Source organism: Nycticebus coucang, chromosome 8, assembly GCF_027406575.1.
Source record: "Nycticebus coucang isolate mNycCou1 chromosome 8, mNycCou1.pri, whole genome shotgun sequence".
Taxonomy (NCBI): Eukaryota; Metazoa; Chordata; class Mammalia; order Primates; family Lorisidae; genus Nycticebus; species Nycticebus coucang.
Window position 1 is genome coordinate 86,723,888 of NC_069787.1, and position 23,919 is coordinate 86,747,806.

Genomic DNA, 23,919 nt, shown 5'->3' on the forward strand with positions numbered 1-23,919 from the left:
AGGACTAGCAGCTAGCACACTAGACCTGAAGTGTCAGGAGAAAGGATGGTAGTGCCAGCGCCCAGGAAGAGCTGGAGCCAGGGAGAGGGATCCCTTGACTAGAGTTTAAGTTATAAATTGTAGGCCAGCCACTGCCGTAACTATTGCCAGGCAGAGAAGGGAGAAGGAGAATAAATACTCTGTCCCCTTCTCCTCTCGCTCTCTCATCTTACCAACATCAACTTCTGATGGAACACAACCAGAAGCCTCTGGTGGGGTCAGCCTCCTGGGCACTGAGCAGGCGGAAAGGTGGCTCATTAATCCTGGAAAGGGAGGTTAAGGGAAAATTACTAGTTCAAGAATATTTGAAACCATGGACATGGATAGATTTACTTATGGAAAAGTGTGTAAATAAAGAAAAGGTGTCCCAAGGCAGAGCTTTTGGACACTCTGAACCTTAGGGGTCAAATACAGCTTGAGGAGTTAGCAGAGGAGATCAGAAGTCAGTAGTACTAGGGAGGTGGGAGGAAAACAGGAGAATGTGGCACCACAGAAGCCAAGCTAAAGACCATCTCAAGCGGGGAAAGTGCTCAGTTTTACTAAGGAACTATTTTCAGATTAAGGAAGTAACAACCAAAAAGTGACTATGGAATCTGCCCATGTGACAGTCATCGGTGACATAAGTGCAATCTCAACAAAGAAAGGAAACCAAAAAATCTATGGAAACACAATAAGGCAGAGAAAAGACAGCACCAAAGACAACTCTTTCAAGACATTTAGCTGTGGGAGCAATCAGAGAAATAAAGCAAAAGCCGCAGAGGAATGTAGGGTGAAAAGCAGGCCTCGTGTTTCCTAACAAGATCTGAAAAGAGAGTCAGAGGAGAAAGACGTTACAAAGGCAAGAGGGAACGGGCCCACAGCATGAGTTGCCTTTGATAAAAGCAGGGATGTTCTAGTCACTCCATTGGGAAAAACAAGAAAGATGGTATGTGCACATTTGCCTATAGGCTGACAGATTTGATGCTGCAAGGACAAGGGACTTTCTGACTAAAGCTCAGGCAGCCAGGCACTGGGGGTAGTTTTAGACAGTGGGGAGCATATACATAGAGCAAAGAGCATGGACTCCCAGTTCAGATACAGTCAGGGAATTTAAGGAGAAACCAATGGATTGTACCTACCTGTTTTCCTCCAGGAGATTTTAATTCACTAGCTGCTGGTGAAGAAAAGGAGGAGACTTGCGAGTTGGGCTTAATGAAAGTTATGGTCCTAACAGATGAGGTAGGTATAAGGAAGAGAGCAAGGGAACTGGGGCATTTGCAAGGGCATGCATTGGGTGAATCGTGGAATCAAAGCCAAAAAAGGGTAGTGAAGACATAAGAGAATGAGATACGTGAAGTCAAGGTCGTAAAGGCAACCCAATTACACAGATCACAAGGTCAGGGACATGTCCTCAGACTATGTACGTGAAATATGTGTAGGGATTTTTTTTTTTTTTTTTTTTTTTTTTTTTCAGTTTTTGACCCAGGCTGGGTTTGAACCCACCACCTCTGGCATATGGGGCCAGCACCTTACTCCTTTGAGCCACAGGCGCCGCCTGAAGTATGTTTAGGGAATGGAACAAAACATTAAAATTAAAATAGCTGAGGTACTCAGTGGCCAAAGCATAAGATGGACCATGCATAACATGGACCATGGAAACTAATGTCACCAAGAATGATGTCAGAAGTAGTTACAGAAAGGAAGAGACTGAGCCAGTCTCTAGCATAAGGATTCTCACTGTCAGCAGTAGTGATGGTGTAGGCTAGATAACTCTCTGTTTGGGGGACACTTTCCTGTGCACTGTACACTATTTAATAGTATCCCTGCCTCTACTCTCCAGAAGTAGGCCCCATCCCACTCCTATCTCTCTGCTGTAGCTCCATTGAGCTGGTGGTCAGGGCAGAGGGCCCCTCCTGCAGACTCCTCTTTTGGGAGTCTATGAAGGCCTGTTCCACATAGCATCGAGGTGACTAAGAAGGGTGAGCTTAGCCGTGGACACACCGCTGTCTCCCTACTTTGTAGTGAGGCATAATGGGAAAATCTCAGTGTGAGACCTTATGCACCAACCACAGATCATCCCAAACCTAATTCTTATTTGGGCCTTACCAAAGGATTCTCCAGGAAATTTTACATAGTTTAAGAAAACTCCTTTCTTTGTATGGACCAAGAGAGAGATGTTCGTGGCTTTTTTTCTTTTGACTTGAAATCTGCAAGGCCTTTGCACTAGTCAGGCATGGCAAATTATACAGCTACTTTTCATGTCTTAAATAAAATTTGCCTCTGTGACGTAATTGCCCTCCCTCCCCCTCAACCCCTCCCATCACAGTACATCACATGCTAAACTTTTTAGACAGATAGTTCTTGGTAGGACCACCTTGTGCTGTCCTCTGGGTTCACAGCCTAGGCCAGAGAGAATGATCAACCACATAGGAAAACCCATGGGGAAAGGAGAGGGGTCTAGACCCGACCTAACAAGACAGCACCACCTGCATTCAATTTCTTCCCTCTGATTACCACTCCAAGATGACTGGTTTACCACTGGAAATTTTTGAAGAAGATAAAAAAGAAACATGTCCCCCAAACCATAAAGCTAGAGATTTGTGGGGAAGGGAGCAGCCATGCATAATAGAAGAGATCAAAGGTAAAGTCTACAATTCGTAATGCATCACATGGAGAAAAGTGAAAAAACAAAACTCCTAAACACAACAGATACCCTGAATCCTCTTGATAAGTATTTCTCTAATTAAAAAACAATAACTTCTGAAAAATACATATTTGTAAGCATGTCTTTCATTACTGATAGCCCCTGACTTCCCAAAGGGCTCAAGCTAACACACCTTAAGAGTTTTAAGGCCCATTCAGAATGAGTGGACCCACTGGACATTAAAAGAATCATCAAAGCAGAGATGTCCTGGTTGCATCTAACCAGTTGCTCACTCCCTCCCTGGATAGCCACCAGAGGAAGAATTAAAAAGTTTCGACCTCACTTCAGTCTGCTATCTATCTAAACAGGTTTATAACACTGCCTACTTTGTAAACTAAACCTTCTAAAATATTAATTGTTTAAAAGTAGCTCAATTGGAGCCATGGGAAAAGCTATAAAACATTATATAGTAAAATCAAAAAGCCAGTGCTTCAACAGATACAGAGCATTTCACGAGACCAGACAGATAGGGAGACATATGTGAGCAATCTCCCAGAGCATACAAGCAATACATTTCAAAGGAAAACCTGTCATGGAGGCCAGAATTAATCATTTTTACAATGAAACCTAGAAATTGCCATAGTTATATAGCACAGCAGGAGTTATTCACATGTGAATCATCTGAGAACAGCATTAGAAAAAAAGAGAACATTATTTCTGCTTTGACCAATTTAGATCAAGAGTCTTATGAATTTTAATCTAAGAAAAATCATCAAATACATGTTGGTATTTTTATGGCCCACAGAATACACATACACACACACGCTCACATTAATCTCATTTATAGCTTCCACAAAGACTATTTTGTATTGTTTCTCATGATCTGGCTTATTATAGAGAACAGTAAGTGCTTTTTCTAGTCATAATAATGGGGAGAAAAAAAGAAAAAAATAGCAAGTGACATTGTGTTAATATCCTCTCAAATTATTGCAAACACTGTGGTTTAAAACAACACAAATTATCTCGTGGGTCTAGAGTCAGAAATCCAAGACAGGTACCACTGGTTTATAAAACAAAAAAACAAGGTGTCCACACGGCTGTAGTCCTTTCAGAGGCTCCAGGAAAACAATCTGTTTTCTTGTCTTTTCCACCTTCCAGAAGCTGCCTGCATTTCTCAGCTTATGGCATCTTTCCAACATCAGAGCTAGCAATGGCCAGCTGAGTCTTTCCCACATTGCATCACATCACTCTGATATCTCCTTCTTCCACATTGAAAGGATACTTGTGATTACACTGGACCCACAGAATGGTCCAGGAAAACCTCCTCTATCTTTAGGTCATCTGATAACAGCCTTAATCCCCTCTTGCCATGTAACCGGCATATTTCACAGGTTTCAGGGATTAGGATGTGGATGTCTTGGAAGGTGGGAGAACCATTTTGCCTACCACAGGTACAAACTTTGAAAATCATTCCTATCACATCCCAGGGGAGAATCTACATAAAGGTATAAAAAGATGATTCCCCAGAAAAGACATTTTCGAAATAAGAAACTTACTAATCCCACGGGTTAATATCTACAAAAACAAGAATTATCTGCTAACCTTGCTTTATGCACATGCTCCAAAAATATGTTCCCCACATATATAACTTTGATGTAGATATTTCTAAATGTAAATCTAATGATCAAAATTCTTGGTTAATATTCTCCCAAAGCTCATCAGAAAATGTGAGGTAAAGTCCTAGACTCCTTGGCATGGACTAAAGCTTGTCACAGTTTGGGCTCAGTCCACCCTATAACCACCACTGCTCTCCCTTACACACTCATTCTGTTGCACAAGCACTTAATGAGCACCTAGTATTGCCCATCAGTGATCGAAGTTCAGGGATACAGTGGTGACCAAACATGGCACAGTGCCTGCTGTATGAAGTCGGCAATGCAGCGGTAGGTGTTAATCAATTACTCTCTTAAAACTAATGTAAAACTGCAGACCATGATAAGTGCTCTACAGAAGTACAGGGTGCCCTGAGCACCTGTGGCAAAGGCAGGTGGCCAGGAGAGTGTAGAGAAGAGGAACCACTAAAAGTTAACTCTGATAAGAACACAGTTTTTCAACCTAAGAGCACATCCTTTGGGGAAGAGAACAGAGCAAACACTTCAGCCAATGAACAATACTGTTCATCATGCAAACTGCAATATTTTATGTTCAGCAAAGTGTCCTCTCTCTCCTGAAGGGGTTCTAACCACCCCACAGCTGAGGGGCAGCAGCACTGTGTGTCTCTGTGATAAGTTACACTATACTGTATTCTAAACATTGTGTTACTTCTGCCTCCACAAGTGAGCTCACCAAAGCCAAGACCTGTGCTCATTCTCTCTCACCTGAGGAGTGCCAAACAGGCCAGCTGACTGAATAACAATGATTATCATAAGTCACACACAAAATTCCCACATGATAACACTTTCCACTTATCTCCCTCATCACACACTCCCAGGAAACAGATATAGCTCTGGTTCAGAAGACAAAACCAAATGCTTGTTATTTCTCACAGGAAAATTGATAAATGGATAAAGACTTCAATCAAGAGATCAAGAAAAGAACAAAATAACCCTAATGAAAATGAAAAAGGAATTATTAAAGATGTTTTATAGAGGAATTAATATATAATATAATAAAATCAGTAGAATTGGTAAAGATCCAAAAGCTAGTTAGTGACTTGGGAATAAAAAAGATTAAAATTAAATAAAACATTAACACAAAGAAATGAGAGAAATCACAGCATATCAAGTTAGAAAGAAGACAGAGTAAATAATACACATTAAAATATATATTCTTATTCCACTCAAATAATGGAATGGGTAATATTCTAGGAAAAAATAAAATTTCCAGGAGAAAAATAACTTTTACAGACAATAACTAGGAAAAAAGTTTTTATAAGTTGTCAAAGAATAAACAGAGGAGAAAAGATAAATCTCCAGTGGAGAAAGATTTCAAGGAATTTATGTAGCTACTCTAACTTCAAGAATATATAGCTTAATTTCTTATTACCTGAGTGTCAGAGTGCTTACAAACTTGCTTCCAAGGAATGAAGTACGGCAATGGCGGAGATGAGCAGGGAAAGTAACTTTATAGTAGAGAAACCTTAAAAATGTCAGCCACATAAGCAAACACAATATTACCAATGACAGGTTATGCTGCCTGCATGTACCTGTGATAGGAGGTGATGAGAATAGTAGCTCGTCTCTGTGGTTTCCCTCCCCCAGATGCATAATGCCCATCTCATAATGAGAAAAAGGAAAGAGGGCACACTTAAATTAAGAAACATTTTTCAAAACACTGATGCTACTTAAAACCACCAAGATCATCCAAAACAAGGTAAGACTGAGGAACAGCCACAGGCCAGAGGAGATTAAGGAAACATGATGACTGAGTGCAACGTGGTATACTTCATGGCTCCTCAAAAAGCAAACAAATACTACAGAAAATAAAATCTGAATAAAGTATTGGGTCCTTAGTTGTGACAATGTACCATACTAATATAAGAACTTAACAATGGGGAAACTAGGTAAGGGCACACAGAAACTCACTTTTCTGTAACCTCTGTAACCTTTCTATAAATCTATAATATACTAACATAAAAAAAATTTTTTTAAAAAGTGGTCAAAGAACTAGAATATCCCCCAAAATGAACCATAAGAGTTTCAGGGCTAATATTCTTAAATAAATGTTCTGTGAAGGGAGAGAAGGTTTCTATAATTTAAAACTACTAGAATTTGACTTATGTAATTATAATACTGAAAGTAACCACTAATAAATCATTAAAAAGACAAACACTCAAAAACACTACAGACAAATCAAAATATGATTCTAAAAATTGTACAAGTAATCCAGAGGAGAGCAGGAAAAATAAAATAGAGAAACAAAAAACAAGACGGGGGGACAAAAAATAGACTTAATAACTAAGACATTAATAATTACATTAAATATACAAGGCCACTGAAAAGACATACAGTAGAACCTCCATAGTTGACCACCTCCCTACACTGAAGGACATGCAACACATGTATTCAACATACAGTAGACCTAGTTCTTTATGTTGACCACATCTGTATGTTGACTAGTTTGTTACAGTCCCTTGGGCGGTAAACTTACAGAGGTCAATTTTCTTAATCTACTCTAGATAAGTGGGTCTACTATATTTGAAGAGTAGATTAAGAAAATAAATGACCAAACTAAAAGCTGTCTATAAGAAATTCATTTAAAACATAATAAATGTAAGTTGAGCCTTAAACAGATAGAAGAAGTTACAGCAGCAAACAAAAGAAAGCAGATGTGTTCTTTCTACTACACTGATAGTAGAAAAAAGTAGCTTCAGGGGAAAGAAAATAAATGGGAACACAGAACTTATATAATAATAAAATGACTCCATTCACTAAGAAGACATAACAATCCTGAATATGTACGAGCTAAACAACAAAGCTGCAAAACACTGAAGCACAAACCAGGAGCGAGACAAGAAAGGAGAAATAGATAAATCCACAATTATAGGTGAAGACTTCAACATTCCTTTCTCCTCAACTAATAGGATAACTTGAAAGAAAATTGACAGGAATATAGAACTCAATACACCATCAACCAATGGGATCTAATCAACATTTATACAACACAAGGATCAACAATAGAAAACACAATCCCTAAGCATCCATAGAAGATAAAACAATATCAAAAAACTTAAATAACTATGCATATACATAGTGCCCATGCAGATTTTCTGGTATTGGTACAGGGGACCCCTGTGTACATCTTTGTAACCTACTGTGAAATTATAAGTATTTCAATATATAAAGTTATTTTTAAAAGCATTAGCAGAAAATATAGACAAATTTCATTTATAAATATTTTGAAATAAAAAAAAACAACCTGTATATTAAATCCAATAGTACACTAAAAATAATACTGCACTATACCATAACTATTTTTTTCAGTGTGGACAAAAATTTTTAATATTTTTTACTATGATGCTTTTAACTTTGAGTCAACATAAGAAAATAGCTGCACACATTTACATGCTTTTTCATAAAACAAATCTTAAAAAATGTGTATGATTGGTCTTTGTAGTTTCTGGTAATAAGTCCCATCTTATTTTTTCACATAGTATAAATTATATTCTTACGCAAGATTGCATTAAGACCCAGTAGTTCTTTTTTTTTTTTTAAGACCCAGTAGTTCTTAAACAATGTTACCAAATAACCATATAAATCCCAAATGCAGCAAAGGTGAACAATCTTCATAGTGCACTTTCACCTCATTGAAGTTGAAGCTGAAGGTAGTGAGTAGCTACTGAACAGCGAAGGCCACTCTGTGCCAGATAATAAATGAAGCCAGGGAGAAAGACATAGCCAGTTATTCTCACATGATATTTAGCCCGTCCAGAGGCTTTTTTGTTTCACATAGTTCCAATCCATTTTTGTTTTTGTTGCCTATGCTTCTGTAGTCTTACCTGTGAAATCTTTGCATGGATAATTGTCCTAAAGTACGTTCTCTGTGTTTTCTTCTAGTAGTACGTTCAGGTTTCATGTTTATGTCTTTAATTCATTGAGTGATTTTTTAACATGGTAAGAGAAAGGTTTCAAGTCACATCATGATGGATTAAATTAATATACAATGTTAGAACAACAACGTGACGATGTTGAGAAGGAGATGCGGGGAAAGAGATGAGCCCTATTTGTACTCATTCCTGACAATAAAATTATTCTGGAGCAAAGATCTACAACTTAATTATGAAACTATAAACGAATAGAATAAAAAATAAATACTTTATAATCTTGAAAAGTCTTTTCCTAAGCATACTGGAAAACACAGAAGCTACAAGCAAAAAGATTGATGAATCTGACTTTCATATTGAAAAGGAAAAAGGTTAAAATACAATCAACTGACAATATTCAATTGTGCTAAGAGTATGGCAAAGCGGGTGTTACTTTTCCTACAAATGTGTAGGAAAATTTATTTCACCATTTGCAAAGCAGTATTAATATACAAAAGATGCACATAGTTTGGTGTAACAATTCAACTTCCAAGAACTTATCCTATAGAAACCCACAGAGGTGGACAAAGATGTGACAGATACTCTGTTCAGTGTTCTTCCTATTAGCACAAAGCTGGGTGGGTGAAAGGGTTAAAATGTTCATCAGTAGAGACTGGCTAAATAAATTATGCTAATACAATGAAATATTACATGTTCATTAAATAGCATAAAGAATACACAAGGGCAAATGCACAGGCATGCGCCTGCGCGCGTGCACACACACACACACATCCATCAACGTTGCTGCCATGGACATTATAAATTTTTGGTAGAGTCTCATTTTTGAAAAAAACTGATACAGATACACATATGGAAAATAATGAGGAATATATGCATTTAGATATAAGCCATGAAACTATGAGAGACCATCATATGCTATGTTAGACATCTCTGTTACTTAAACTCTTTACAAGTATACATTGTTTTTGTTACCAAAAAAGATAAACCTAAAATTTCAACTTGCCCTTACTGGCTATACATCAGTTTTTCTCCAAGCTCTACTAAATCCAAAATGCAATTTTATTTTATAGAACTATTTAAAAAGCTTCTCTTTTACTATAAATCAGTAAACTGATTCAGTACATCAGATTTCCTGGCTCAGTCTAAAAATCCTCTGCAGATCTGAGCAAGCACATAAATTTGGCTTTGTCTGGCGCATCCAAGAAAACGAATACAAAGAACATGAAAGGTGAATGCTAGTAAGTATGTGCTGTTCTACTTAATCAAAACTAGTAACTTTTTGCTGACGTTTCTGCTGTCTTAAAAAGTGAATATTCTCTGTTGTTTTCACGAATGAACTTTATGGAATCTTATGTTAATGAAGAACTTTGAGAAAAAGTAAAATTCACAATGAATAATGACGGATTTATACTAGGCTCTTCCAAGAATTCTTTGCATTTACCATTAATCCTCTTACTTTGTTCCATCTATCAAAGGCTTTAGAGCAGGGGTTCTCAACCTGTGGGTCACGATCCACAGGAACCATATTAAAGGGTCGCAGCATTAGAAAGGTTGAGAATCACTGCTTTAGAGTATACATGGTTTTAATATGACCAGGAAATCTAACCACAGTCAGTACATAAGCCTGAAACCAGAGTTGGGCAATGACTAATGACTGGGCATACCCAGAGAGTCTAGAGTTAGGGAAGAAATTGAGTGCTATCATTCACCACAGTCACAATCAAGAGAAGCCACACCACTGTCTTTTGAGTACATCAAACTGAAGAACACTGGCCCTTTCTACTATTTCATTTTTCCAATTCCTCAATTAATAAGAAGTAAAAACCAAAAAGCTTATGTCCTTGGGAAATATATTATTTAACATCTTATTACTTATCTACTTCATTCTTTTGTTTCTTAACTAACCTCTCTTCCTTTGAAAGAAGGAAAAATGAGTATGTACTATCTCTTTCCTCAGTGTGAAGCTCAGGGACTTAGAAGAGAACTAGAAACAAGGATGATGATGGTACAACTCAAGATTCCACTGGTGTTCCACATGGAACATGCTCTCAATCTAGGCGCTATGCTTGGCCAAACACACAGGAAGCCTACTTCAGCTTCTCTTCATTGGGTACAACATGTGGGTTTTATCTAAATTAGGTCTGGGCTGATTATATAGAATATGCTTTGTTTAACCCAAGTTTACTGACATCAGTTTATTTCACTGAGTTCAACCCATTTATTCAGCTAATATGGAACTGATCAAAGTCTTTTATTCACTTGCTATATAAATAACTTCACTTCATTCAGTCCAGTATCAAGAGATTGTACCCTCTCCCTAGAAAGTTATTTTCCAAGTCCAAATTTAGGACAGAAACTACCAAGAATGGATCTGTGAAAATCCATTTTATTTCCAAAAACACCACCATTAGCAGTGTATAAAGTCATCTTTGTATACAAATTTGTATACAAAGAAATTGTTGTATGGCTACATTCCTCTACCTGCAAAAGCCTAGAATAGGTACAAATGTGGGCTGAAGAATGAAATTCATGTCCTGCATCTGACAGGCATTCTTTGCAAAAATTTAAAACTATCTTCCTATTTTGAAATGTTAGTCAAATCTTGTTTTCTATTTTAGAAATTTCTGCACACATGCAAAGCAGAATCTTATTAACAGCATATTAAACACAAGCATGTAGATTCTTAAAATTATAAGAAAAATTGTTATTTTAACATACCCAAGAACCAATTCATATTAGTTGAGTTGCAACTGGAGTAGAGCAAAGCAATTTTATAAGCCTGATGAACGTACGAGTTTGAAAACATTCCTTAAATGTAATGTGTCTGTCATTCTAAACCACGTCGGTGTCTCAGTGATTAAATCCTTTGGGCTTCCAGGATCCATAAAGAGGCTCTTCTCTGAAGATACTGTTGACTTGAAAGATTTACCCAAGCTTGCTTCAACTGCTAGCCTCTGGAATTGTTGAAACAACATAATTTTTAAACTAGTGTACTGCTAATCCCATTTTTATTGTTAACGTTTGCCACTGAAATTGCTCTTTAATTGTTTGCTTCGGAATAGACACATAAAATATCATGACAGCAATATTTTGGCACGTATTGGAAAATCTGCCATGAATAAAGATTTTTTTTCCAATAAAATAGAGTTTGCCTGTATTACGTGGCATTAAAATGATTTATTGAAGTAAGCCAAAACATAAACCACTGAAATAAAATGAAGAAAGATTAGAGTTATAGCAAAATCCAAAGGCTGATACAGCCAAATTCACACTTGAGATACATTTAAAAGCAATTTCTACTCTTTGGAAAGTAGAAAAGTGGAAAAAAGAATGTCCTCCATCCTACAGATCCAGCAATTCTGTGCTCCAAAGCCAGGCCATCTTCTGAAGGCTCCCGTTTTTTCAGGAACCTGCATTTATTAAAATTAAGCACATCTGAACTAACTGCCTTTGTGATGTAGACCCTGAAGACTGCATGCTACAAATGCATTCACTCAATCTGATGCGGGCTGCCTGGGCCTGCTCTCCCTGCTTAACACAGCAGCCCAGTGCTGTCACTGAAAACGCAGAGCTCTCAGCCACAGAGGCCCTGGCAAGGGTGTAGCACCAAGCTCCCAAGAAGACAACAGTGCTTTGTAAACTGTCAGCCACTTGGTTTTCTCCACTGCCTGGCCTGCCAAAGCAAGGAAACACGCAGCTGGAGCTCAGGATTGGAAGCATTCTGCCTCCTCTCTACCCTGAACATGGTGTTAGAACTCCTGGGATTCTAGATCAGACCTCTGAGCCGAGCCAGCTCTGTCTTTTACACTCCCTTCCTCAAAGTCCCTCTAGCTGACTTCAAAAGCCTCACAGATGGAAACTTGCAAGAACTCCCAGAACCCACCTTGCACCCCGTTTCAGTCCTCTAGTGACTGAAGGAACATGGACACTCCAGTTTCCAGTATATGCCCATGACCCCATGACCCCGAGCCCCAAACCTCTGGCCTGCCAACCCATATCCTTACTGCACACACCTCCTTCAGCATAAGAGTGCCAGAAGATTTTTTTTAAGGAGAGGATTTTAAAAAGCATAATTATTGGCAAAGCCAAACAAATATAAAATGACCACACTATAAAGGCCTGCAGAATTTTGTCCCAAATTACCCTCTAGCCTCACTTTCTACCACTTCTCCATGTTCTCTGCTCCATGTACTGAAGCACATCTAAGGACAGTTGGCCTTCCCTATCCCCAGATTCCACATTCGACAACCATGAATCAAAAAATGTTTGGGAAAAAAATAATAGTACAAAAAATTTACAATTTTTTTTTTTTTTAAGACAGTCTCACTTTGTTGCCCTCGGTAGAGTGCCATGACATCACAGCTGACAGCAACCTCAAACTCTTGGGCTCAAGCAATTCTCTTGCCTCAGCCTCCTAAATAGCTGGGACTACAGGTGCCCGCCACAACGCCCGACTATTTTTAGAGACAGGGTTATCACTCTGGCTCAGGCTGGTCTTGAACCTGTGAGCTCAGGCAATCCACCCACCTCGGCCTTCCAGAGTGCTAGGACTACAGGCATGAGCCACCGCGCCTGGCTTATAAAAATTTACGAATTTAAAAATATAGTACAACAACTATGTACATAGCATTTGCATTGTATTGGGTATCTCAGGTAATCTAGAAATGATTTAAAGTATACGGAGGATATACAAGGCACCTGACTAGGGAGGGTAGGGTACTAGAAGCCATCCCTCTCAGATACTGAGAGCTGACTATACTCAGCATTCCATACACTAACCTTGCCTTCCCATCCTCCAAGATGAATTCCCTCCCACCCCCAGCCCTGTTCAAAAGTCACTTCTGTGAGACTCCCCACCTCCACTCAGCTGGTCACTCCCTCCTCAGGATCCACAAAGCTCCTACTACGCTCTTACCCAGTTACGTGTTTCCATGGTGCTTTCCCCCTGCATCATGAATGCACAGAGCCTGTACTTTAGCCATCCAGACCAAAAGTAGTCCAAAGTAGACTGTGGAACTGAAGACAGCTTATATATTTTTTCCAAAATAATAAAAATTAATTTCAATTGATTTTTCATTTAACTGGTTTGAATCCATGCTTGGAGCTCTTGGTCTATCATACAGCTCCAGAAACGTCTGTGCCTCCTAAGATTCCTCCATGGCTCTTTTGTACAAACAAGACATAAATTCAAAATTCTGTTCCCTTCACCTTTTTCTTGTCTCCATGCCTGTAAGAAAAACAGAGAAGTTGCCTGCAATTCCATCAAAAGAGGTCACTTTCTTCAGGAAAGATGCGCAAGAGAGCACTGCTGGGAAGAGCACATCATAGGAAGAGCTCTAGAAAGTAGGCAGGAGGTAACAAAGCCTGCACAGGATATCAGACAGAAGTTGGAAAAGTTATGAGCTAAGAGTAAGAAAAAAGTAATCAAGAAGTCACAGTAGATCGCCAAGTGAACAAGTCAAATGCTGTTTTGTTGTTTTTTTAAAGGGAGGCTAGAAGGCACAATTAGCAGCCAGTCATGCAGGGCCCCATACCATCTTCACATTTCATCTTATTATGATCTCATTGCCAGAAGCTGCCATGTGTATATACTAGACACTACATAGGCCCTTGAACTTAGAAACCAAACTGAATGGAAGTGCATACTATGTTTCCTCAAATCTGGAAATCCATCAGTTCTAAGATGCACCATTATTTTATCAAGTACTAAGAAAGAAAAATGCTGCCAATTAAACTATGATGTCATCTCTCCTTACTCAGAATTTTTATTTACTTTTTATTGAAAGAGCTCCTCTAGACTTATTCAGACATAGATTTTTATAACGTATCACTCTGAAGCATTTATAAAAAGGAAAATAAAATAGAAGTGAAATAAATTGGTTAAGGCAATGACAACTGGGTCACCTGGCTGAAAGCAATTGTAAAATGTCACTAAATTGGAAAGCATATCTCAGTTTCAGAAATGTTAAAATCTGAAAAAAATGTGCATCATAAAAATCAATAAAATACTATATTATGTCTACCTCAGTAACAAAAATTTTTAAAGGACAAGATAGAAGTTCACAGGATAACTTCTACAAAGACATTTCATTGATTAAAAAACGTATTTATACAGAGAAAAACAGTTGAGATTATTCAACCCAAGAAAGACCAAGTAGCATAGGAATTTAATAATATACTTCAAAGATGTCAAAGCTCTGCCCCAGACAGCAGTGGTTTCCAGCTCTTTTCTTCTTTACTGTTTGGCAGCAGGATCTCTTTTTTAGAATAATATGCTATGAGGAACCTGGGCATGGAGTTCTGGTTAGAGAAAGAACATCACTCTAGACATGGCTGTGAGGCCACAGGGCTCAGGACCAGCTACAGTCCTGATATGCAGACCAGACGTCACCTTCCACCCACTCCCCAAAATAGCCATACCACAATGACAAGAGTTTAAATGGTGGCATTAATCAATTAATTAAAAATTTATTGTGGTTTGTAAAATATCAAGCACTTGCTAGGTGCTCAGTATACAAAGATTAATCAAGGGGTTTTGGTAACTACAAGAAGGAATTTTGTGTTTAGATTTTAAATGTTGAGACGATTACCAAAGGATAGACTGAGAACTTTCCATCAGTCACACAAAGTGCTGTATTGACTTAGCAGGTTGGAAGCCCTTCTCCCAAAGCACAGGGATGAATCGCATCCACCCATTAAGGCCCATACTAGTTCTACAGGGTCTACACAAGTCTCTTTCCAAACACGCACCTAAAGTGGCTAAGGACGGACAGCTTTGCCCCATGCCCAACCACCTGACCAAACTCAGCAGTTTTGCTACAACACTGTCCTCCATAACAAATCCACCAGCATAACAAATTAGCAAGTAATGTGCATCCTACGGAAGGTGGGCAGACACATGCCACCGGGAAAATGTAAAAGTCCCCATTAGACAGATCTGGGGCTCCCCACTTCTCTATCTCCCTTTTCTCCTTATGCTATCTCTAAAATTCCCTTTTACTCTACTAACCTTTTCAGTCCAGACTCTAACTTTTCATATTCCACTCAGCAAAGCAGCTGTCATCTTGTCACTTGGGCACACTTTGGGAATACTACCCACTCCCACCCCTAAACCCTATCCAATGCAAATAGCTCAGCAAACCCAGTAAACTCCCCCAAAAGGAGCTTCTCAGAGTGATCTGCAGTTGAGAAAAGGACATGACAGCACACCAAAAAAACAAAATATTTCAAGGTCATTAATGAAAGTTAATTCTCCATTGGTAGGATTATCAGATTACCACAGCTAATGCTCATTGATGACCAAGGTAGGCTAGACCAGTCCTATAGGGGACATGTCCTCCCCTTTGTCCCTTATGCTATCAGTGAACAATGAACGTAAAGTTCATAGTAAGAGGGAATAAGAAACCCAGATACAACAGAATCTGTCCTTGGCCACAAGCATTTCTGTGCTGTAAGCACAATTCAATTTTCAGCCTAATTCACAGATCTATAATTAGGGATTTAGCAGACACGAAGCAAATTAACTCTGCATCCCATTGTATTCTCTACAAATAAGAACATAGATGAGGCCAGGCGTGGTGGCTCACGCCTTTAATCCTAGCACTCTGGGAGGCTTAGGTTGGTAGATTGCTTCAGCTCATGAGTTCAAGAACACCCTGAGCAAAACTCTCTAATAAAACTAGAAAACTGAGGCAAGAGTACCACTTAAGCCCAAGAGTTGGAGGTTGCTGTGAGTTATGATGCCACGGCACTCTACCCAGGGCGACAGCTTGAGACTCTGTCTCCAAAAAATAAAAAGAAAGAAAGAAATAGAGATGAAACATTTTCCTTAACAGATAGTTTTCAATTTAAGTTGTATTCTGGAAATAGAAAAATGATGTATAGAAGCTAAGCTATCTAGGTTCTGAAGAAGACAATTTGATGACCATAGGCATAAAACTGCTATCCAGTAACTACACAGTCAGAGGGCTTCAAATCGACCATCAGAAAATTCATACTGAAGTGCAGCAATAATCATTCTTTCCTCCCTCCACAAAACAACCTCAGATAAAGTATTCTATGTTAGAAAAGACATTTTTATTATTATTTTTTTTGTGTGTGTGGTTTTTGGCCAGGCCTGGGTTTGAACCCACCACCTCCAACATATGGGACCAGAGCCCTACCCCCTTATCATTTTATTTTAGAGACAGACTCTCACTGTTGCCCCAGGCTAGAACGCCCTTGCATCCTAGCTCACAGCAATCTAAAACTCCTGGCCTCTGCCTCAGCTGGGACTACAGGCATGGCCCTTCCACCTGGTTAATTTGTCTAGTTTTAGTAGAGATGGGATTTCACTCTTTGTCAGGCTGGTCTCAAACTCCTGAGCTCATGTAATCCACCTGCCTTGGCCACCCAGAGTGCTAGGATTAAAGGCATAAGCCACTGCACTGGCCAGAAAACACATATTAATACAATAAAAGTCAAATCTAAAGGATTTGTGAAAAGAGGGTAGGCCATTAAATTATGTCTGCATAAATTTCAGAGTTTGACATTCGTTTCTAGATAAGCAAGCTGTAGTCTAAAGAGGTTAAGTGAGACAATAAAGAACATACAATACTACTTCAGGGCAGAGTCAGGGTTATCAGAACCTTAAAATTTTCAAAAATCCACTTGAGTTTCACTTGATCTTAGCCAAAAGGCCAAGAAGCGATTCCACTTGAGTTTCAAATGCACATTTCCTTTCTTACCAGAATTACTTCAAAAATCAGTGGGATCAGTTTGCTTTCTTCCACAAGTCTGTTAAAAAAAAAAAAGAAAAAACAGAAACATAACCACATGTTAGATAATGTATATTTAAACTATTGCCCTGATACAGAGCACTATAGGCCCCCCGTTTTGTTGCTAAAATTCTGTGACCAAAAATGCTATGATTAAATGCTCATTTTTAAAACACTGATCCACAGCTATTAAACCCAAGAAATACAAGGTTTCTTTGCTAATGATACTAGTTTAGCCTTATTGATCTATAGCAAGTAAAATCTCAAAAAGATTTTTCATTTTAAAAAATATTTTTAATGTAAAAATTAATTAAAATTCACAATTTTAATTGGTAATGTCAGCAGAAATAATGCAACCAACCCTCACTGCACAGTTAAATCATAAGCATGCCACAGTGTAATTCTTAATATATGCCTCATTAGTTATCTGCTCATCATTAAGGAATTAATGTATAATGAATTTTAATGATTTTTAATTGTTAAAAATTTGGACACCAATCACTAGTAGACTCTAGGCACTTTTCCTCAACAAATCTAGTCACAAATTATCATCAATTATAACAGAAGATTTTTTTTTTTTTTTTTGTAGAGACAGAGTCACTTTTATGGCCCTTGGTAGAGTGCCATGGCATCACACAGCTCACAGCAACCTCCAACTCCTGGGCTTAAGCGATTCTCTTGCCTCAGCCTCCCAAGTAGCTGGGACTACAGGTGCCCGCCACAACGTCCAGCTATTTTTTTTTTTTTTTGGTTGCAGTTCAGTCGGGGCCAGGTTTGAACCCGCCACCCTCAGTATATGGGGCCGGCGCCTTACTGACTGAGCTACAGGCGCCACCCATAACAGAAGATTTTTTAATGCAATTTAAGAGAAAACATCCTTGATAAAACCTAAACCATTCGAAAGTCAGTATCTGAATCTTCAAATACACCTTTAGTGCAGGATACATCAAACATTTTTTCTGTACTAGGCCACACAGTAAATATTTCAGCCTTTGCAGGCCGTGCTGTCTCAATAGCAACTATGTAATTCCGTCATTGTAAAGTGCGAGCAGCCATAAAAATACACAAATAGGCATGGCTGTGTTCCAATAAAACTTTATTTACAAAAAACAGGCAGTGGTAAGGCAGTGCTTGTAGCTCAGTTGGTAGGGCACCAGCCACGTACACCAAGGCGGGCGGATTTGAACCCAGCCCGGGCCTGCTAAACAATAATGACAACTGCAACAACAACAACAAAAATAGCCAGGCATTGTGGTGGGCACCTGTAGTCCCAGCTACCTGGGAGGCTGAGGCAAGAGAATAGCTTAAGTCCAAGAGTTAGAGGTTGCTTCGAGCTGTGATGCCACAGCACTCTACCGAGGGTGACAAAGTGAGACTCTGTCTCAAAAAAAAAAAAAAACAGGTAGTGGGCCATGGTTGGACACAAGTTATAGTTTGCTGACTCCTGCTCTAATCCAAATTAAAAAAAAATTCCTTTCTACTGTTTTATTGGAATTAACTTTGTATGATAAACTACAGAGTTTAAGATAAGCATGCTGCATACGTTGTAGGTGAGTGCAATTTGCCTATTACACAGAAAATACCAGGTGTATGGAAAGGAAATTTTATCATCTGGCCTCCCAGAAGCATGATAAATCTCCGAGACTAAGTGAGCAGACACTCAATAGGCAAACCTGAAAGTTCCCATTAGACACCTCTTGCTTTCCGCATGAAGCTCCTTACACCAAAAAAGATCACAATGTTGGCAAATATTTGTTAAGAGAAAGTGAGACACAAAGAGATTTCTCAAAGACTGAAGCACTTAGCAAGGTCTACCTTGGTACCTAGCAAACATAAATGGCTTGCTATTCAATGTAGCATTATCCACAACAGGCAAGATATGTTCATCGATGGACAAATGAATAGAGAAAACGTGGTGTATATACACATGACAACTTGTCGGCCTTAAAAAAAGCGATTCTGTCATTTGTGACAGAGGACATTATGCTAAGTGAAATAAGCCAGGCATAGAGAGACAAATACTACAGGGCACTGCTTATGTGTAAAGTGGCAAAATGAGGAACTCACGAAAGCAGAAAGTAAAGTAGTGGTTACGAGCATGGGTAGGAGGTAGATGGGGACAGAGGAGATACAAGTAAAAGAGTACAAGGTCCATTTAGACAGGAGGAATAAGTTAATTACTAATAATACCTTTGTTTAAATACTATGGTATGTAATTAAAAATGATAACAATAATGCATTTTATAGCCAAACTGTTAAAAGAGTAGATTTCAAATGTTCTCAAAAACAAAAAAATATGTGAAGTGATAGATATGTTAATGAGTAAATACTCACTGTAGGATTTACTCATCCCAAAATGCATACACGTTATACCCTTATACTGTTCTCCATAAATGTATACAATTATCTGTCAGTTAAAAATAAAACACCATTTTGGGCGGCGCCTGTGGCTTAGTGAGTAGGGCGCCGGCCCCATATGCCGAGGGTGGCGGGTTCGGACCCAGCCCCGGCCAAACTGCAACAAAAAAAAAAAATAGCCGGGCGTTGTGGCGGGCGCCTGTAGCCCCAGCTGCTCGGGAGGCTGAGGCAAGAGAAGCGCGTAAGCCCAAGAGTTAGAGGTTGCTGTGAGCCGTGTGACGACACAGCATTCTACCCGAGGGTGGTACAGTGAGACTCTGTCTCTACAAAAAAAAAAAATAAATAAAAAATAATAATAATAAAACACCATTTTAAATAATGTTAATAATTTTAAAAGTAACTGTGATTATTTCTCTAGTTTCAATAAATTGGGGTAAAGAATTTGATTATAAATGTTAAGATCATTTACACCCTCGTTCCTGGAGAATGAAAGACTCCAACGTGAGGATGACGCTCCTTACATTATGCCTGGGTAGGACAGGAAATGCACAGACTCAAGACCATACACAGCTTCAGGCCCAGCATATTCACAGTCTCCTTCCTCAGCTTCCTAGATGTTAACTTCCTCTTTTCCTAAACTGGTCTTCTTAAACTTTTATTATGTATAGTATTATGAGACTCGGGCTGAAATAGCCAAGCACATAACAACCAAGGCCAAGAAAGCCACAAGAACATGAATACCATGACTTCTCCAATGGTACCTGGACGTTAGTCTACTCCATCATTCAGACCGAAAATATCCACTCACGCCAGCCTTTGGATAATAGTATTTTAAGATACATGTATTGTATTAAGCTATAACCACATAAAAACACCTTAATTCATTCTTTAAAATTACTAATTCTTTTCCAGGACTCTGTATGATGGACATGTATTATGTCTCCTTTAACTCTAAATTCTAACAGTCCATCCTCATATAATCAACTATAACAATTTTTGTTCCCTGACTTTACTAGCATAACTTAGAGCCACATATTATATTTCCTGGTAAATAAGAAGGGAACTTGAGCTAAGTAAAATCATATTTTAGCTAAAAAGATTTCTATGTTTCCTTCTATGACTTATGAACTAAACCTTGAATGTGAATCCACCAGAGGAACGCTAAAGCAAGTAAGGAACAAATGTGACTGCAATCATTTAAAATTATCTGATGCAGTCTTTTTCTAAATCCTGGGAAGTGACCAATAAGTGGGAAACAAAAGCATGTTTCCAATTAAAAACAATAAACAAGGCGGCGCCTGTGGCTCAGTCGGTAAGGCACCGGCCCCATATACCGAGGGTGGTGGGTTCAAACCCGGCCCCAGCCAAACTGCAACCAAAAAATAGCCGGGCATTGTGGCGGGCACCTGTAGTCCCAGCTACTCGGGAGGCTGAGGCAAGAGAATCGCTTAAGCCCAGGAGTTGGAGGTTGCTGTGAGCTGTGTGAGGCCATGGCACTCTACCGAGGGCCATAAAGTGAGACTCTGTCTCTACAAAAAAAAAAAAACAATAAAACAAAGACTGTCCCAGGGTGTCACACATAGTATTGGGCTGTGATGTGTTGAGTAATGGACAAAATGCCTTGCTTTTTGATTTTTGTTTTTTAACCAGGAGTTGTAGATAGAACATATGATATCCATAGATTTAAGGAGACTACATTAGAGAAAATATTCATCTGCTTTACAGTATATTCTTAAAATGTGATTTAAAAAAACTAATCCTTCTCCTTATGTTAAGCAACTCTTCTCACACAGCGTGAGTCTAAGGGCGGGGGGGAGGGCTCCAGTGATCAAACCCTCCCTGTGCTCTGAGTCAAGAGCATTACTCAGAGCACCTTTCATTTGATGCAGTACTTCAGCGAGTAGCTCTGGTGCTCAGGCCTCTCTAGGCCACAGAGGATGAGGCTTAGCTCCAAAATGAAGTTGAAGTTGATGCTGCTGATTCTCCAGGAATTATTCAGACAGCAAGTCTTAAATCATCATAGCACCCCTTGGAAAATAATAACGCAAAAGCCACCTTATTTGGGAGGTACCCTATTGTGGTTGGCCACCATGATTTAAATTGCCAGTATCATTTTACTACATAGGCCTGTTATATTCCAAATCCTAAAACAATGAACTGTCTACGGTTTATGGACAGCCCGAAGGCCAGGAAGTGAAGAGATTCATCTAAATTTTTTAAAACCAAAACTAAATGAAACAGAGATATTTTTGAAATGATCCACAATCTTCAAAGGACTGTGAACATATTAACTATGTTACAGTATACTTTTCTTCCTTTATGTTAGCTGTCTAAGCACAACATGTATAAGTAATTCCAGATGGGTAAATTGAAATATAGTTTCCAAATGTAGTTCCTGAGACTCCTTTACCTTGGGGTTTGTTTGTTTCTCCCTTAACAGTGTAATTTAATGATAGATTTTGTGTTCCCTATAAAATTTTGTCTCAGAAGATTCACTAGGATATTGTATATTATTAACAAAGGAGGTACTGTTTCAACTATAAAATTTTGAATAAACTCCTGAAAGTTTTTAGAACATATTGTTTGACATTCTAACTCCCTCCTGCCCTAAAGTATATATTGCCCTTAATGTTACCAAATTTTTAAAATGTATTGATATTTTATAGTTTATGCATCAATAAACAATATTTAAAATGCCATCTATTTAAACACTATCTAAATTATTTCATTGAGATTTATCTATGGAAGCTGAAGGCACAATTTGACCTGGAAGAGGATTTCATCACAAATACGCAATGATTACTAATTAAAATGAATACCTTAAATAATGGGTCAATACTTTTGATATAAGAAAGAATACTTGTTTTGACATAAAGTCATTAGCAGTAGCCTATGGTAGCCTTGTTTTTCTGTATTTTATGACACAGTTGCCTTTCACGTACATTGAAAACAAAGGATAAGTACTGTTATTGAAGAAATGATGAGGTTCATATGCTGGAAAGGAGCGCTTCGTTTCTCAGAAAGGGTGGCGGCATGAAGGGTGGCCTTTCTGTCAGGCTAGGAAGCAATAGCCTCTGGAAGAAGCCAAGAACAGGTACTTTCAGGAAATGGCAAGGAGCAGGAATTTCTGCCAGCAAGGTGGCTGAATATGCATGTTTAATAAACTACGGAGTTGCCATGAATGTATCTATGAAGGAGAAACATGTATGCACAGTTGAGCTTCCCACCCCTTCATAGGTCACATGTACAAAAATGGCAGTATTAACATGGAGTTTTCGGTCCTCTGACATGAAAAGGTGAAGTAGAGAACACAAAACCCTTACTTCCCATCCTCCGTGAACTGGTCACTGGCCTCTTATCAGGAAGGAAGGTTGGTCTAAAGCACCGGAAGGGAGGGGAGATTGGTTTCTGTTTAGACCCTAAGGAAGAAAGCCTAATAGCAGGCCGGGAGGAAGTAGAACACGGCCAGTCTCACCTTCCATCACATCAAGGCCAGCAACTCTCAGTTTTAAGGTTTGTCTGAGGTCCTCTTGGCCACAGTGGGTCCATTCAGTCGGTTGGGGACTTAGGATTTTATTTTAGTTCACTATATGAAGTAAATCTGGTGATTTTATATAAATTACTAGTTGCAACTTAGGAAAAGTAGGAATAGAGAGTTTTGGTTTTTTTCTTTTTTGAGACAGTGTCTCACTATGTCACCCTTGATAGAGTACTGTGGCATCACAGTTCACAGCAACCTCCAACTCTTGGGCTTAAGCGATTCTCTTGCCTCAGCCTCTCAAGTAGCTGGGACTTCAGACACCAGCCACAATACCCAGCTATTTTTGGTTGCAGTTGTCATTGTTTAGCACGTCTGGGCCAAGCTCGAACCTGCCAACCTCGGTGTATGGGGCCGGCACCCTACTCACTGAGCTACGGGCACCAAGTTGGAATGGAAGATTAACTCCACTTCTATTCAGAGAGCTACAGAAGTAGACTGGGCTGAATGTCATACTATCATTAACATTTTTAAAACTTTCCTTTAAAATTTAAGAGTTTTTCCCCATGGCTATGTAAGGATGAACCAAGAACAGAGTTAAAAGGAAAGAAAAGTCCCTCTGGCCCTGTGCCACCATAATTCCCATCTATCCAGAGAGCAAAAGAGCTGCGAGGACATGGAGGGAGAGAAGGCAAAGGATCTCCGCCTGCTCTGTGCTCAGTTTTGCAAATAAAGAAAGGAGCCCAGAAGAGTGACAAGACAGGTCCAAGGAGATCACTGTGGCCTTCGGAGCTGCCCTGCCTTGGGTTTGCTTACTTGCTTGCGATTTTCATCAACCCCTGTATGGAAAGATGAAAGGCCGCAAATCTAAATCCAGGTCCGATGAGCCAGCCCATCCAGGGAGGACACTGTCCTCCCAAAGCATCTTTCCATCCACTACCTCTATTTCAGGCATTCGTCTTGTCATAATGATCTTACTGAGCAGAGAACCTTTTCTTTCTGGAAACTATCTCAGAACTAAATTTATGATTAACACTACTGAGCCCTTGCCATGGGCTAATACTATAAACTCAAAGTCCATGCCCTCAAGTGGGTTAACAGAAAAATAAATATCAAAGGGAAT

The 23,919-nt window shown here is 39.0% G+C and overlaps 1 protein-coding gene across 4 annotated transcripts in view; it reads right to left on the minus strand.

The window, feature by feature from the left end:
• ULK4 (unc-51 like kinase 4) overlaps positions 1 to 23,919 on the minus strand; it is a 663,197-nt gene that overhangs the window by 326,405 nt on the left and 312,873 nt on the right. For all 4 annotated transcript variants that reach the window (XM_053600787.1, XM_053600785.1, XM_053600786.1 and 1 more), the window contains one exon: positions 16,931 to 16,979. In XM_053600787.1, the coding sequence (XP_053456762.1) occupies positions 16,931 to 16,979 (49 nt within the window). The remainder of the gene's footprint in view (positions 1 to 16,930; positions 16,980 to 23,919) is intronic.